This window comes from Aptenodytes forsteri, unplaced genomic scaffold (assembly GCF_000699145.1).
Source record: "Aptenodytes forsteri isolate BGI_AS27 unplaced genomic scaffold, ASM69914v1 Scaffold55, whole genome shotgun sequence".
Lineage (NCBI taxonomy): Eukaryota > Metazoa > Chordata > Aves > Sphenisciformes > Spheniscidae > Aptenodytes > Aptenodytes forsteri.
Genome location: NW_008796063.1, coordinates 13,008,565 through 13,022,736, shown reverse-complemented (window position 1 = coordinate 13,022,736; position 14,172 = coordinate 13,008,565). Strand labels below are relative to the sequence as shown.

The 14,172-nt window shown below is 42.4% G+C and overlaps 1 protein-coding gene across 1 annotated transcript; it reads right to left on the bottom strand.

Annotated features, from left to right (window-relative positions):
- Nucleotides 1-419: 419 nt before the first annotated feature.
- LOC109279686 (interleukin-9 receptor-like) lies at nt 420-13,421 on the bottom strand. The gene is given in 10 exon segments (XM_019473971.1): nt 420-962; nt 1,472-1,556; nt 2,623-2,737; nt 2,979-3,153; nt 3,488-3,624; nt 4,314-4,507; nt 5,951-6,059; nt 6,461-6,551; nt 13,328-13,363; nt 13,365-13,421. Coding segments are annotated over 10 exon segments (1,542 nt in total).
- Nucleotides 13,422-14,172: the final 751 nt, after the last annotated feature.

Sequence of the window (14,172 nt, the reverse complement as noted above, 5' to 3'; positions counted from 1 at the left end):
GAGCAGTGCAGAGCTGTTGTCTCACAAGGAAATTTGGAAAGCATCATCTTGCAGGGCAGGGAGGGGCACACAGTTCCAGTAGCTCTTCCTGAGGAAAAACAGCAGGTCTGCTGCTGCCTCCTTAGACTAGGGGGTTGCTGGACTTCTGCTGCTGCCAGGAGGTTAATTTAGGGAAGGGCATGGTCATGTGTCTCCTGAGACAACAGATGTTGCTGGAGTCAGGCCTTGCCATGCCTGTAGGGGTAGTATTTGCTAGCCAGAGGAGTTGGTCACAATCTTCTTTTGAAGTACAGAAATTGAGGATTTACCGAGAAATGATACATGTTTATAATTGTCTGCATAGTCACCATTTAAGCCACTTGGGAAGACAGTGTTGGGAGGTAAGAGGACAGCACAAAGATCTTTGCAGGCAGTATTCCTCAGGGAAGGTCATTCTGATGTTTGACAAGACTATTACCATTGGAGAGCTTCAGTGGTTCAGCAGGAATCAAACCTCCTGTGGTATCATTGTCACACAAGGTACAATAGTCACTACTGCTGAAGGACACATTTCCTATCTCCAAAGATTCCTGAAGCATAATGAAGTCACCCTTTCCATGCTGTGAGTGAGAGGGATAATTCCTTCCCATGCTAGGGCTTTCAAGGTTGACTTTAACTATTTCAGAGATTTTCAGGCCAGCTGTATCATCAGCATGGTTTTGTGCAAACAATAGTCCCAGCCTCACTTCTACCTCTTCTGCTCTTACATACCTGCTGGTGACATACTGCTGGCATGGACCTGAGGCAAATACAAAGTTTTCTTCTGCAGCAACCAGATTTGTGCTTTCCACAGGTTTCAAGGAGATCTGGGAAATCAGTTCTTGGGTGTTTGGATCAGAAACTCCATCTGCAGTCACTTTGTTTGAGTTGCTGGCCTCCTCTCTTCTAAGTAGGCTACAAGTCTTATTAGGTCCAACCCAGTCCTAGCAAAAGGATCAATAAGTTCAGGATATTTTGCTTAGAGTTGGATTTTGCAGAATAACTGTTCTTTCTATATGGCTTTGGCACAATAATCCAGAGGTTTAGTGCAAATCTCCTGGGCAAAGTTAGAGTAATAGGATAGAGAATTTAGCTGCTAATTTCACAAGATTTCACAAGAAATTTTCAAGATTTCACCTCCAGAATATAGTGCAAGCTGCTTGTATTGCTTTGGCTTTATGAAGACAGAGTGCACCTTTCAAGTTCAACATGGATAGGGAGTGAGTGACTGGAGAGGTTTTATTTCTAAGGAGAGAGAAGCTGGACAGAAGCTCTGGTGGTGTAGCTAGTATGTGGAGGCAGGAAACTGAGAAACTGTAAACTCCCAGGAAGACCAGAACCATGTGTCAGTAGCTCTGCTCAGGAGCTAGAATGATTAATCCCAGGGGAAAAAAAGATCCTCCCCTCATGAACTGAGGGTCATAAGAAAGAAATGAAACGAAACATTTCTTACCTTAAAATTCCCATTGTGCAAATTATAGAGTGGCTGAAAGAAAGCAGCTGGCGTGGGAATGTTAAAGCAGGAGAGGCTTTTTGCCCTGAAGTGAGAAAACAACAGTTAAAATAAAAAAGACAGACAATTTTTCCGTATTCCCTCTCAATGATATAGCACACTGATTAGATGAAAGCCCCACGCTTGTTAGAAAGATTGCACGAGAAGCCTATTTCACGTGGTTTCTGACATCTCATGCAATTGTTTGTCTGCCTCCTGTGCATGCATTTAATGTTTCTAGCCTGAAGCACAGTCTTAAAAGTTTGAGGAATGCTATATGCCACAAACTCAATACTAGTCTATTACTCATTATATGCACTAAGCTATTTATGCATTTGTTTAGTAACTTATTTGATCTAAACCACTGTTTCTGGAAGTGTTTTAGAGAGTTCTAGTCTCATTACATTTAGACAGAGAAATCCTGCCAGACATCCTAGTCCCTTTATTAGAGTCTATCCTGTAAAAATATTCTATTGTATGGACAGCATGTATTCTGTTTCTCTAAGAGTGACGTGTATGGAGCATAATAATGTGTGTCAAGGCAGAAAAGGAAGAGGTAGGAGATTTACCTTTGCTCTGCCAGCATAGAAAAATTGCAGAGGATGGTTGAACCAAGGTTCTAGAGACACTTTTTTCTCTGTACAACTTGGTCCCAGAACCTAAGAAACACTGAATCTGAGTCAGTGTAGTTTGCCTATATTGGTATTTTACATACTGACTACTGCCAGGTACATCACAAATAGCTTAACATTGACATCAGTTTAATAACCTTTATGGATTGCTGTGTATTTGCACTTTTAATTTATCTACATGAAACTTAACAAAAAAATTCCATGGGTTTAAATTTCTTTAACTCCAAGAGACCCTCAACCTTGAGCTTTAGCCGAGTTTGGGTGCTACAAAGGCACTTTGGTCTCCTTAAGGATTGTGTAATGGGTCATTAACTATCATGAACCAAGGAACATGTCATACCCCAAGATTGTCAAAAGAGCTTTTGAAAATGATTGAGTCTGTGCAGCAGGAACAGGAAGCAAAAGGGATATAAGGACACTTGATTTACCCTCTTCAGGCTATAAAGATCAAGGGGAACTTAATGAAAAACTATAACACACCTTGAAGAAAGCTTGCAGTTCCAAAATAAATAGAGTAGAGTGCCAAAACTCAGAGGAATGAACAAGAACTGCATAGTTCTGGTATTTAGGATCTTTTCAGACAGTTTTGGTACACCTAGGAAAAGAATCAGCACAAAAATAATTGATAAAAAGTCTGGAAGTCAAGATAGAACCCCAAATAGCCAAGCAATGCAAATGAACAGGCTGCTAAAGACCTCAAGGAAAGTGATTTGGCTATGAAAACTTGAAGGAAGGTAGTTCTGATTTGAAAAGCTTCATTTTACCAGGTATCTTCCTTTTTTTAGAACATGGACATGAAAAGACATAAATTAAGGTAAAAACAACATTCTTTGTACCTGGTCTTTGAAATACTGTTGTCTGGCTCCACTCGCTCCACTGACTATGGTACGAATCCTCATTTTCAGAAACTTTGCAGCGAACTCGTGCAATGTAAGCAATGCCACTGCGAAGCTCTGTGGCTTCAATTTCTATCTGTGGCAGTGAACTGGGTGGTGTCTTGTTCAATGCGATCTGCAAAGTATTACAAAGAATTTCTGTTAAGGCCGGGCAAAGGGATGGTCTTTTAAATACTACTTTTTTTAATTTTCCCTTTTCTTTTCCAAATCCTCTTTTCTTGGATGCAAGAAGAGGGCCTGCACGATGATGGCTGACTTCTGAATGCAGGGTTCAGGAGAAGATTTATTGATCTTCAGTACTGATGTTTTATATAAAATCTTTCAGCCTTGATGTGGGAAACCAGAAAGGCCACCTTAAAACAGTCAGCTGCCAGAAGGCCCTGAGCTGAATGGCAAGGCCATTGTGCCCAAAGAGCAAGGCAGTATCAGTGTGTGCCTCATCCAGTTACCTCCCAGGACATGCTGTACTCCTTATACTGCAGCTCATATTGAAGAATTTCAACGAGGTACCAAGGCACACTCCACCATATCTGACACTTGCTGGCAGTGATGTTGCTCTGGATGTTCAAAGGTGGATCAAGTTTTACTGCAAATAGAGAGGTAGGTTTTTTCCACAATATCTGGGACATGAACACCACAGAAGGAGATGCATGATACTAGGCTGACTAAAGTCTTGGAAGATAAAGCTGGGTCTAAAGAGTGATACTAAGACCAGCAGTAGACCAAGTTAGGTTACAGGGTAGGTCAGAACAGCTACAGAATTGACATAAATTAATGATAACTCAAATAGCCCCTGGGGATAGTCCTGCAAGCAAAGAACCACTCCGGATGTCACATTCTGCTCTTCCAACACACCACTAACAATAGACAGGCTCTGAGATTTCGAATACTAGAGCATTTCTCTAAAGTACCAGGCCATGGGACATTGAATTAGATCCATGACTTTGATTCCTCATGGCTTCATTTCTTAGAAAAAAAACCAACTATAGAGGCAATCCAATTGTACATTATCCATGGCACAAGAAAACATGATGCAGATGAGAAGTATACTTGAAAGGTGCTCCAGAGCCAGCCCTCTCTGAAGTCCTGGAAAAGTCAGAATGGAGAGACACTGGGACTGCATCCTTACTGATGAAGTCCACATAGTGCACTCTGGCTCGTTTCCATTATTTTCACTTGCTGTCTTTGAGACACCCTTTGTTAGAGAGTATATCAGACCTACCCCAAAGCTGCTAGGCAGAGCCTCAGTCCACAGCTGCCCTGGTTCATACTTACTGTGCTTGCGGGGATTGTACTCTGCAAAGATAATGTACGTGTGATTACGTCCAAAGAAGTTGCCTTGGAGAGAGACTCTATAACCATCTGTTTCCAAGATCTGGCTGGCTAAATGGATTGTGCAGTGGTACCGATTCTGCATGCTCTCTCTGGCAGTCAGTTTGCAGCTGGCGTTGTGGCCCTTTGACCAGAGGCTAGAAGAATAAAAGGGCTGAAAGTTTCTTTTAAGTCATATGATTAAGTGCTTTTTCAGTTTATGGAAGATGGGTGGCAGCTTAGCACAGCACCACATTCTGGAAGAACGTGAACCTCTTTAGTGCAGACAGCAGAGAAAATGCTAAAGCTGGCTGGATGGCAAGGCTGAAGAGGGAGGAAGGAGACACCTTCATAACCTCACTGCTGAGAGCACCAAACCTCCCAGGACCTGCCCATAGAGCCCAGTACCTGCCCCCTGCTCCCTCTGAAAGTGAGAGGGCTGCTATGTGTTGCTTGCCTGGAAAGCAACTGGTGTAGGGGGGGGTAGGAGTGGGTGGACAGTTAGTTATAAGTGCACAGCGATAACAAGTTGTACATTAAAGCCTCTTTTGCTACGAACAAGCCAGTACTGACAGCAAAACATGTCAGAGGTTGGTTTGTTGTTTGTTTTGGGTTTTTTTGGGTCGTGTTTTTTTTTTTTTAATATTCACAAGCTTCACCACAGCATAACAGGATGAATGACAGAAAACATCATCTTGGGGAAAGAGCTCTAAAGAACAGTCTTCTATTATTAAGTTATCTAACGTAGCCATTTATTAGCAAATTTTTCATTTTGCATGTGACCCACAATAAACTGGAATACCACAGTTTATCAGCTTGGCATTCTTTCATAGATTTAAAATCCAGTATCATTAAGCGTTAGGCTATTTTTGACTTAATCTTACCAGAATATATGAGGCATCTAATGTCAGCGTGGCTTACCCTCATGTAATAGTTGACTAGTTATTGGTAGTCATGACAATGTTATTACATAATCCAAACACATTCATCTCAAATTAGCATATCACAATGCTTATTATCCTATCGCCTAGCAAACTATTCACCCGATTTCTTCTGTTAGAGGAAAAATTATTCACGTACTATTCTAGAACTGTTATTAAAGCTTATAACTCACTGGACTTTCAAAATCCTTTTGTGTATATATATTAACTAACTCAGATTAAACCACTAGGGGTTTACTTTCTAGGCAACAAGACAAGACATGATTAGAAATTGATTAGGCAGCTTCATGTAGGATGGGCTCTGGAAGTCCCCAGATCATGGGGAGCAGAGGCTAGTGTGGGAAGGCTCTCTGCGCTGAGAGGCCCCTGCCAGAAGGGGACACTGGATGGATGGACTGCCCTGAGCCGGAATGAGATCATTCAGCCATGTGTGCTGGATCTCTGCTGCACCCCCCGAGGCTGCGGGCCCACAAAAGGGTGCGAAGCAAGCAGCTTCTAAGGCAGCCCAGGTATGGGGTGACGAGGTGGCAGAGCTAGCTGTGCCACAGGTCTCCTGCTGTGGAGGGAGCAAAGCCCACGGCCAGGCCCCATCTCTGCTCCTCTGCACTGTCCTGCCCATGCCAGGGCTGCCACAGCCAGCTCTTGGTGTACAGCTCTTACTTGGTGAAATGCAGGTGGAAAGGTCCATCGCCCACAGGCTCCTCCATTGCCCACGTGCAGCTCACGGTAGTCACGTAGTTATTCAGGCAGCTCAGGCTGCCAGGGAACTCTGCAGAGGAAGGAGACCAGAGCTGCATTTGTGTATCACCCGATGAAGCCTTACTTGGTACATCAGATGCATTACTTGCTAGTGCTTCCTTTACTGACACCTCATCTATCCTTCTTCATGACGTTCTTCCTCTCTTGTACCACACTTCACTGCCTGAGATGAGTGTAAGATCTTAGGGCAGGGACCCTGGGCAGTGGCTATGTTTTTTCTGCTGCCCAGCTTGTCCAGTATGTGCTCAGTTCCCTAGGCCTGGCATTGCCAGCCAGCTGTACCAGTTCCTGGGACCTGGGAAAGGGCAGTCACAAGATCTTGTGTTGCATACTTTAGGGTCTGTGAATGAAAAATGAGCACATGCATATGCCTCTCTTCCCACAGTGGACCTACTCCAGATCTCCTCTTACCTCTCCCTCTTCCTCCACCGAAGAGCAGCACAGCAGTAATGCACAGCTGGATGCCCAGCTGCCACACATCTCCTCCCATTCCAGACAATATCTAAAATAGAACAATTGTTAGAAGCAGTTTTGTCAGCATTTGTACCAGCAGGTTGAAGCTTTAGCTTACGTGCTTCTGCTAGCCCTGACACAAGCTGACCTTGACTGTCAGACAGGGCACCAACTCAGCTATATAATTTCTTCTGTAAGAATTGTTCTTCTCATGGCAGTAAATAGTACTTTGCACAGGAATCTAAAGCACCAGCTGCCTGAAAGAAAACCTTTAATTCCTGCCATTTGATCATGGGCAGGGGTGTGTTCCATCTTTCCTTCTTCCTGCTTTTTTTGGCATCTGGTTTATGACAATTTAAGGGCAGCAGAGAGCCACAGTGGGTTGGAACAAATGTTCATGTTTCCCCATATCCTCTTTCTGACAGTAACCAAAACCAGATGCTTAGAGAAAACTGTAGCAATAGAGAAAGCATAGATGTTCTTCTCTGAGAACGTTCTCAGCCTCCAGACATTTGCAGCTCAGGGGCTTCCTGAGGCAGACATAATTTCTGCATATTCAAGGCTTCAGTAGATTTTTCTCTCATGAGCTTGCCCATCAGCAGTAGTCACCTGCTGAAAGCTATCATCTATACCATGAACACTGCTGCCTGCCTTTAATAATGGTTCTTTTTTCCTTGAGAGAGTTGAGTAACTGGTCTTCCGCACCTCCCCCTTCTCTGCACTAGAGGAACACTTGCTTGACCTGCTGGTGTCACAAAACTTTTGAGGGAGCCTTTCCTCAAGCCACTTGGAATTGTCCTGATCTAGTGTGAAAGGGCTTGAGGTCAGGAACAAAAGCTGGGATAGAAATAGGTGTTCTAGCCTACAGATTTTTTGTTTTAGAAATTCATCCATTTCATATCTGAACAAAACTAAGACCTAACATAGTTTTCTCTCTCTCAGACACACAAACACACATACACAAGAAGCTACAATTCCAGGAAGATAACCAAGTTGCTCATCTGCAGTGTGGAACTCTTGGGATCACATTTCCTTTCCGTAAGTACTTCCTTGCTGTAAAAGAAAACTCCAAAGACAGAAACAGAGAGAATAGCTGATACGCTCCTGGTCAAAGCACTCATCGGGGATATAGAATACTTAGGTCCTAATCATCACCCCAATTTAGTGAAGGGTTCTGTAGGGATATTTGAAGTGTATCATCTGCAATATGGAACACTATCTCTCTACGAGGTTATACTGGACTTCCTCTCTTTCTTTTTAACCAGAAATTCCATTCTGTGAATTCTTTCCTGATGAAGCTTTCATTTAAAATTATACTTTTTCATAAAAAGTTTCTGATTTGATGATTTTCCAGCAAACAAAGTTTAATATGAAGAATCCTGACCTGATCTACCCAGCAATATATGGTATTTTTTTTAAGATGCTTCCAGTTTGCAATATTTGCTGTTACCTTAATGCAGCAAGCAAGCCCAGCACCTCTGCAGGTAGTGTGGGTGCTGCTCTAAGGAGCCCATGACTCAGCCTGGAACCCAGAAAGCATGGAATGAGTTTGTTGACAGAGACCACTAATAAGTATAGACAAAACCAGTTACTTGAAAAATTCAAAAAATATTGGAGGAACACCGTTTGTACTGTTTGCCCAACATGGACACTGAACTGAGCTCTAGGGCTGGGGTAACGAGAGGCTGGGAGACTGTTCTGTCTTGAAAGAGCTTGGCTTAGTTATTGCAGAAAACAACCAAAATTTTGCAGGGGTTGTGATCTGTCTTTCAGGAGAAGCTGGGGAAAAGGGAGAGAGAAGTGTCAGGATAGGAGAAACATTAAGTACAGCGTTAGCACAAGACCAAACGGGTATAGCCTGGCTATAGAAAAAGATCATGGTTTCTAACTAGCAAAGGGTCTGAAGTAGTCTTGAATAGGAGTGAGTGAGAAAGAGCAAGGATTATGATATTTCAATCATGAGGATTGCTTTACTGAAGGGATTAAATGATCTGATGGCTACAATAGCAGGAGCTGTACTCCATGACCAAGAATATTCTTCCAGTCCCAGATTTCACAAAGCTAGACAGCAGCATCCACATATCAACCTCTTTCCTGTAATTATGCCTGCTTTTTCCAAATTCAATAGTAAAATAATAACAATGTTTCAGAAACTGATCAAGAGAAAAGGAATCTTTCTGGCTTCCACTTCACCACCTCTTCATTTATGGGTTTTCGTAAATATCCTGTTTTGCTGCAGACCTCCTTCAGAGTGGGGGTTGTTGAGAGGAAGTGTCACCATTAGCTGATTTAGCTGAGGGAGGCTGGGAGGCATGAAGTCTCTCCTGCTTATCATTCTAATCAGGGTTGCATATGATCCCTGTGATAAATACAGTAAGACTGACTAAATATGAAACAGTGCTGCATTAAGTAGAATTATACATGTGCTTACAAGAACTTCTTCAGGCACACAAACAAACATAGGTCAAGATAACTAAACCAGGACAGAATATTTCCAGGTAATTGCTACTAATTTGATAAACTCTGCCCCCCCCCCCCCTTAAAAATTTTGTGTTTTTTTTTTGGGGGTCCCCCCCCCCCCCCCCCCCCCAAGAAGTTCTTTGTTCAGTTCTGCAATGTTTGAAACATGTCAGACATTCCCTGGCTCTCTAGCTCACCTGGAAACAAATACAGCATGTTTAAATGCAAATTTGTGTGTTAGAAGCCACAAGTGTTAGTCATAAGTAGGTCATAGAACACTGAATTCTGAAAGGCTTATCAGAAAATGATTTGGGGAAATAGCACATAACCAGTTGAACGAGATTCTGCAATACATTAATGCAATTAGAGGAGCTAACACACAGACTGTGGATGCTTATCAATTAAAAGAAATATTATTGCAGCTACATGTAGCATTCGTAACACCATTATTAGTTCATTTCTTCTGTTGGGATCCACATTTTAAACAAAGAGTTGCTGAAAAGATGAAAATAGTTCTGAAAAGGGCTATAAGAATGGTTTAATCCTGCATAACTTTCCTCAGAAATGAACAACCAAAGACCAACAAAATCTCTTTAACTTAACCAAAGGAAAGGCTAAGTAGTCACACCAGCCATAAGTATCTTAACGTGGTAAGATGATTTCAGGTAGGATTGTTGTGGTTTTTTTTTTTATCTACTAGAGAAAGATGGAAAGAATCCAGTAGTTAGACACTGAAGGTAAATACAATTAGACAGAAACAAAGTGCAGAATTTGTACAAAGGGGACCTACCTTTATTGCTGGAACCTCTTGCCTAAACATATGATCCAAGACTTGTAGTCTATAAATCTTGGTTAGGTATCTTAAAAAAACCCAAACCCTTAGCTCAGATGGAAGTCATGAAATTGATGCAGGACTTAGTTATAATTGTCTGTCCTAAAGTGATCATGATAATGTTCTCCTCTTAACATCAGCAATCCTCAGCCTTGCAAAGGTAAACCTATAGTGTATCCTAAAAAGCTGGTTCACAACTTCTCAGTAACTGCCAGACACTTGTGAAAAAGGAAATAATCGTACATTTTGTAGTGTTCAGGGGAAACACCAATTGCAAGCATAGAGACATATTAATGAGGTCATTTGAGTAATGTCTGCTGATGCTTGCAATGAGTTTGGCCTTGCAAGAAAATAGCTGCAAACTTTGCTAGAATCCTAGAGATGCTCTGATGCCTTTTCTCATCTTTCATATTGTGCTTCCCACCTGGTTCAAGTCACTCAGCTGTGGGAGAAGAATTGCCACATTACCCTAAGGCAGGTTGAGCTGATGATAGCCCAGCCTGACCACAAATGAACTGTTTTGGCAAGTCTCAGAAGAAAATGAGCGCTTTGGTGAAATTCTCTTCCTCTTATGTAGGTCAATATGAAGGTTTTGATAGGCCATGTAGCAAAATGGACAAGGTCAATTCAAACCTCAGCTCCTCTTGGTGCTGGTCAGCAGACAACCACAGAGTGGGACAAAAATGAGGCAAGTGCAAAAGCACTTTTCAATTTCATTGAGAATGGATGGGTGAAGGGATTCTTGGTTACATAGCAGGCATTCATCATTCTTCCTAGTGACCATCATCTCTGAACACTGCCAGTTCTTTCTGCAGCTGGAGGAAAGCAAGAAGCTGATTATCAAGCCAGGAACGAAGCAGAAACCAATATGGTGCCAGCACCATTGCAAGGCAACATCTTGTTGGCATGCCCTATGTCCAGTGCTAGCAGCAAGGGCACTATTACAGCAGCTGGAGGACTGGAGGACAAATCAAGTTCCTAGGCAGGCTGCTTGATGCTTTTTTTTTTTTGTTCTAACACCCAGTTTCTGCAACACTGCTGAGTTGTGGGTGAAGGCAGAAAAGCCCTGTGAAAACTGTAGGTATCGGAGTTGTCAGAGGAAGGGAGAAGAACCACTTCACTCTGCAGGAAAGAAAGAGACCAAACGTCTGAGAGAAAGCCCTGAAATGATACACCAGGTATGCTGCCACCAATCCAGGTGTTGGTTCAGCACCAGAAGCTGACTGGTGACCTCAAGTTCCCAGGTGCTCTCAAGCTGCTTGCAATGGTGTTTCCATCCTTTCTGTATGTTTCCAGGGTAGAGTTCTTCTGCCTGTTATCTGCTCAAGGAAATGAGGCCTTGCAGCCACGCCTTTCCCCTCCCCTCCTGTAGTTCCATCAGATGCCTCCATTTCCCAAAAGTCACTTCAAGTAATTTTAACCAGAATTTGTACAACACATTTTCCAAATGCTCTCAACTGCTTATCAACAGAAAGACAGGTGATTGCCTGTTATTGCTATATCTGTTTGCATTACCAGAAATCCATATTCAAAGTTTTGCCTAACCCCCACATTCGGAGTCCAGTAGAACACAATAAAAAGATGGCCTTTCCTTTTAAGAATTTCTAGGGTAGAACAAATTATTTGATAGATACCACTGAGAGGGGAGGTAATACAAGAAGGTGACAGCACAGTCTCAGCATGTGGGTAGCCTAGATATCGTCTGGGTTTTAGCAACACAAAGCAGAGCTTTAACGAGAGACTTGAATGAGATTGAGGTAGCTCAAGAGAATTGTAGGCAGCACCTTCAGTGTGTAAGGAGTAGCATGAAGGAAGGTTAGGAGAAGTTTGATGATCTAGTGGGAAGTAGAAGGTGGCATCATAGAAAGAGTTGACTTCTTGATATGGAAGTGAGAGATGACAAGAGGACAAGGAGAGGCTGCCAGTGACTTTGAAAGTGGGGACAAGAAGCTTGTGTTTGATGTGACAGAGAAAGGGAGATAGAAGAATTGTGTAAAGAAATGTAATGGGTTCAAAGTGACAGACATAAAAAAGGACCTTTGCATCTCTGACCTTTGGATGACTACAAGGAAGACAAGATCCACTTTACAAAGGCCTGATAAAACATGAAATTGAAGCGTCATACAAAATCAAGGATTTCATGTGGAGATGTGTGCATAAGATTCTTCAACATGCTTGAGTACCCTTTGATACATGTAGTGATGTTATATTCCAGCCCACAGCAGACAGCCAGGACTCCTAGGTTCTATCCCACCTCTGCCATCCACTTTTATATAGAGTAGATTGTTTTGTCAGTGCAGTTTTTCTTGTTGCAGTTCACTCGTATGCTCACCTAAGTCTTAGAGGAAGTCAGAAGCTTCAGGCTCTGATTTGGCAGTGGCTCTGAGCTGTTCCAAAATGTGCTCTGCTCGCTCTCCCTTCCACAGCAAGATACGAGTGATGCACAGTGGGAGCAGGCACAGCAGACCTGGGGACCCTTGAATACTCTGTTTCCATTCCTTACATCTTAGCAATTAGTCATAAATGACCTGCTCTCCCTTGGCCATAATCCCTTCAATCTCTTCGAGAGGCAGCACCAACAGGCACTGAAGAAAGGCAGGGCACTGACTCGCACCTATGAAGTAAAACAGTGACAGGCAATAGTGTGTCTGTACCAACATGCACATTCCTCCATCCATTAAGGTTAACTCCAAGTGCACATTCTCCAGAGCAATCCATTGTGCTACTAAGTGTGATTGTTGATCATGGGCATTCTTCAGTCATCCCTGCCTACAAGAAAATATTTTGTAGGTCCTTTAAGAAAAATTAATGCTAGATTATCTACCTCCTGAATACCTAGGCCTCTAAGCACGTCTGACAGAAACACGTCAAGTGCACATAGTAGACTCACATGATCAGCATACAAACTGCTGTAGAATAAGGAAGTAGTAGGATTTCCTCATCTGCACAGATTATCAGAGAACCCCATATAACCAGTCTTTTTCTCCCTTCACCTTTGAAGAGCCATTTTTTCAAAACTTGATGCTCACGAACAGCTACGTACTTCTAGATTTGACAGAGTTGGATCCCAGAGGCTGAAAAAAAAGCTGCTACAAAGGATGACTACTGCAATAAAGTGATATTCATACACACACATATGTACATATATGTATGTATATACATATCTATACGTACATTAAAAAAACATATTTTTGTCTGCAAAGTCCCAGACGCTGAGGGCTATTTTGGCTGGATTCATTTACATTCACCTGTTTCAGAAAGTAGTACCTAAAAATCATTTGTTCAAGATGGTGTTTCTTTCTAGCACAATCCATATCAGAATTAACGCAATAGCGTGGTTTTGTGCTCAGCAATCTAGCAGAACAAAAGTGCAAAGACCCTTCTAGTGGTTTTATTGTTCTAAGTTCCTTTTACAAGAAACAATACAGAATTCCATATTTAAAGAAATTATTTTTCAATATCTTAGCTCAGTAGATGTATCCTATCATTATTTACTAGCATACATAGCACAGGAATATGTTAAACTGTCTTACCAGCTCAAAGGAAACACCGCTTTTCACACTGCTTCTTGTCCCTTGATAGTTTAGGCTCTGTGGTTTGATGATCAGGCAGTAGCAGCAGTGGCATAATAAAGCAGAGCTTACTGTGCCCGATTCTAAAGATAATCTCAAGAACCAATGAAAAATTGCTCAGATTATCAGATTGAGTTAAAGTAGCTGTATGTGCAATCACTCATTAGTGATGCAGAAACTGAGGAGTTTCTGTTAAAGGGTTAACATTTAAAAGGCCAAGTAATTTGCCGAATATAAAAGTACCTTCTTGCAACATTTATATAAAGAGGCCAACAGAAGAGCTCCAAGTGACCTAAAGCCATTTCCTAGCCTTGTCTGAATGTGAGGTGAGACTGCTTCCATCCAAGGCCTCTGCCCAGCTGTGCTCAGACACCTGAGGCATCCCTGAACTGCCCTGTCCTGCACTTCCTCCACAGCCTATTGCTGCACTGTGCTCAAAGGGGCAACTCTGGAAGCAAAGGCAAACAAGCATTGCAGTGCTTCCATATCCAAATCTTAGACTGTATAAGGAATAGATCTTTCCATTCCCAGCTGCAATGCTGCAGTAGTAGTGTTACAGTCAGGATCCATCAAGTCAGTCACGTACATGGGGTCTAGTGCCAGAGAAGGGGAAAGAGAGAAGCAGGCAAAACACAGACTGAATAACAGTGTGCCAGTATCAGATTTAGGGGCCAAGAGACAGGAAGACAGAGGCCATGCAGAAATGGAGACAGACATTTCCAAACTGGTACTACAGATTGAATTATGGTCCTTCTCCCAATACCTGCTTTTGGGCCTTCCCCATCCAGTAAGACTCCTGCCAACTC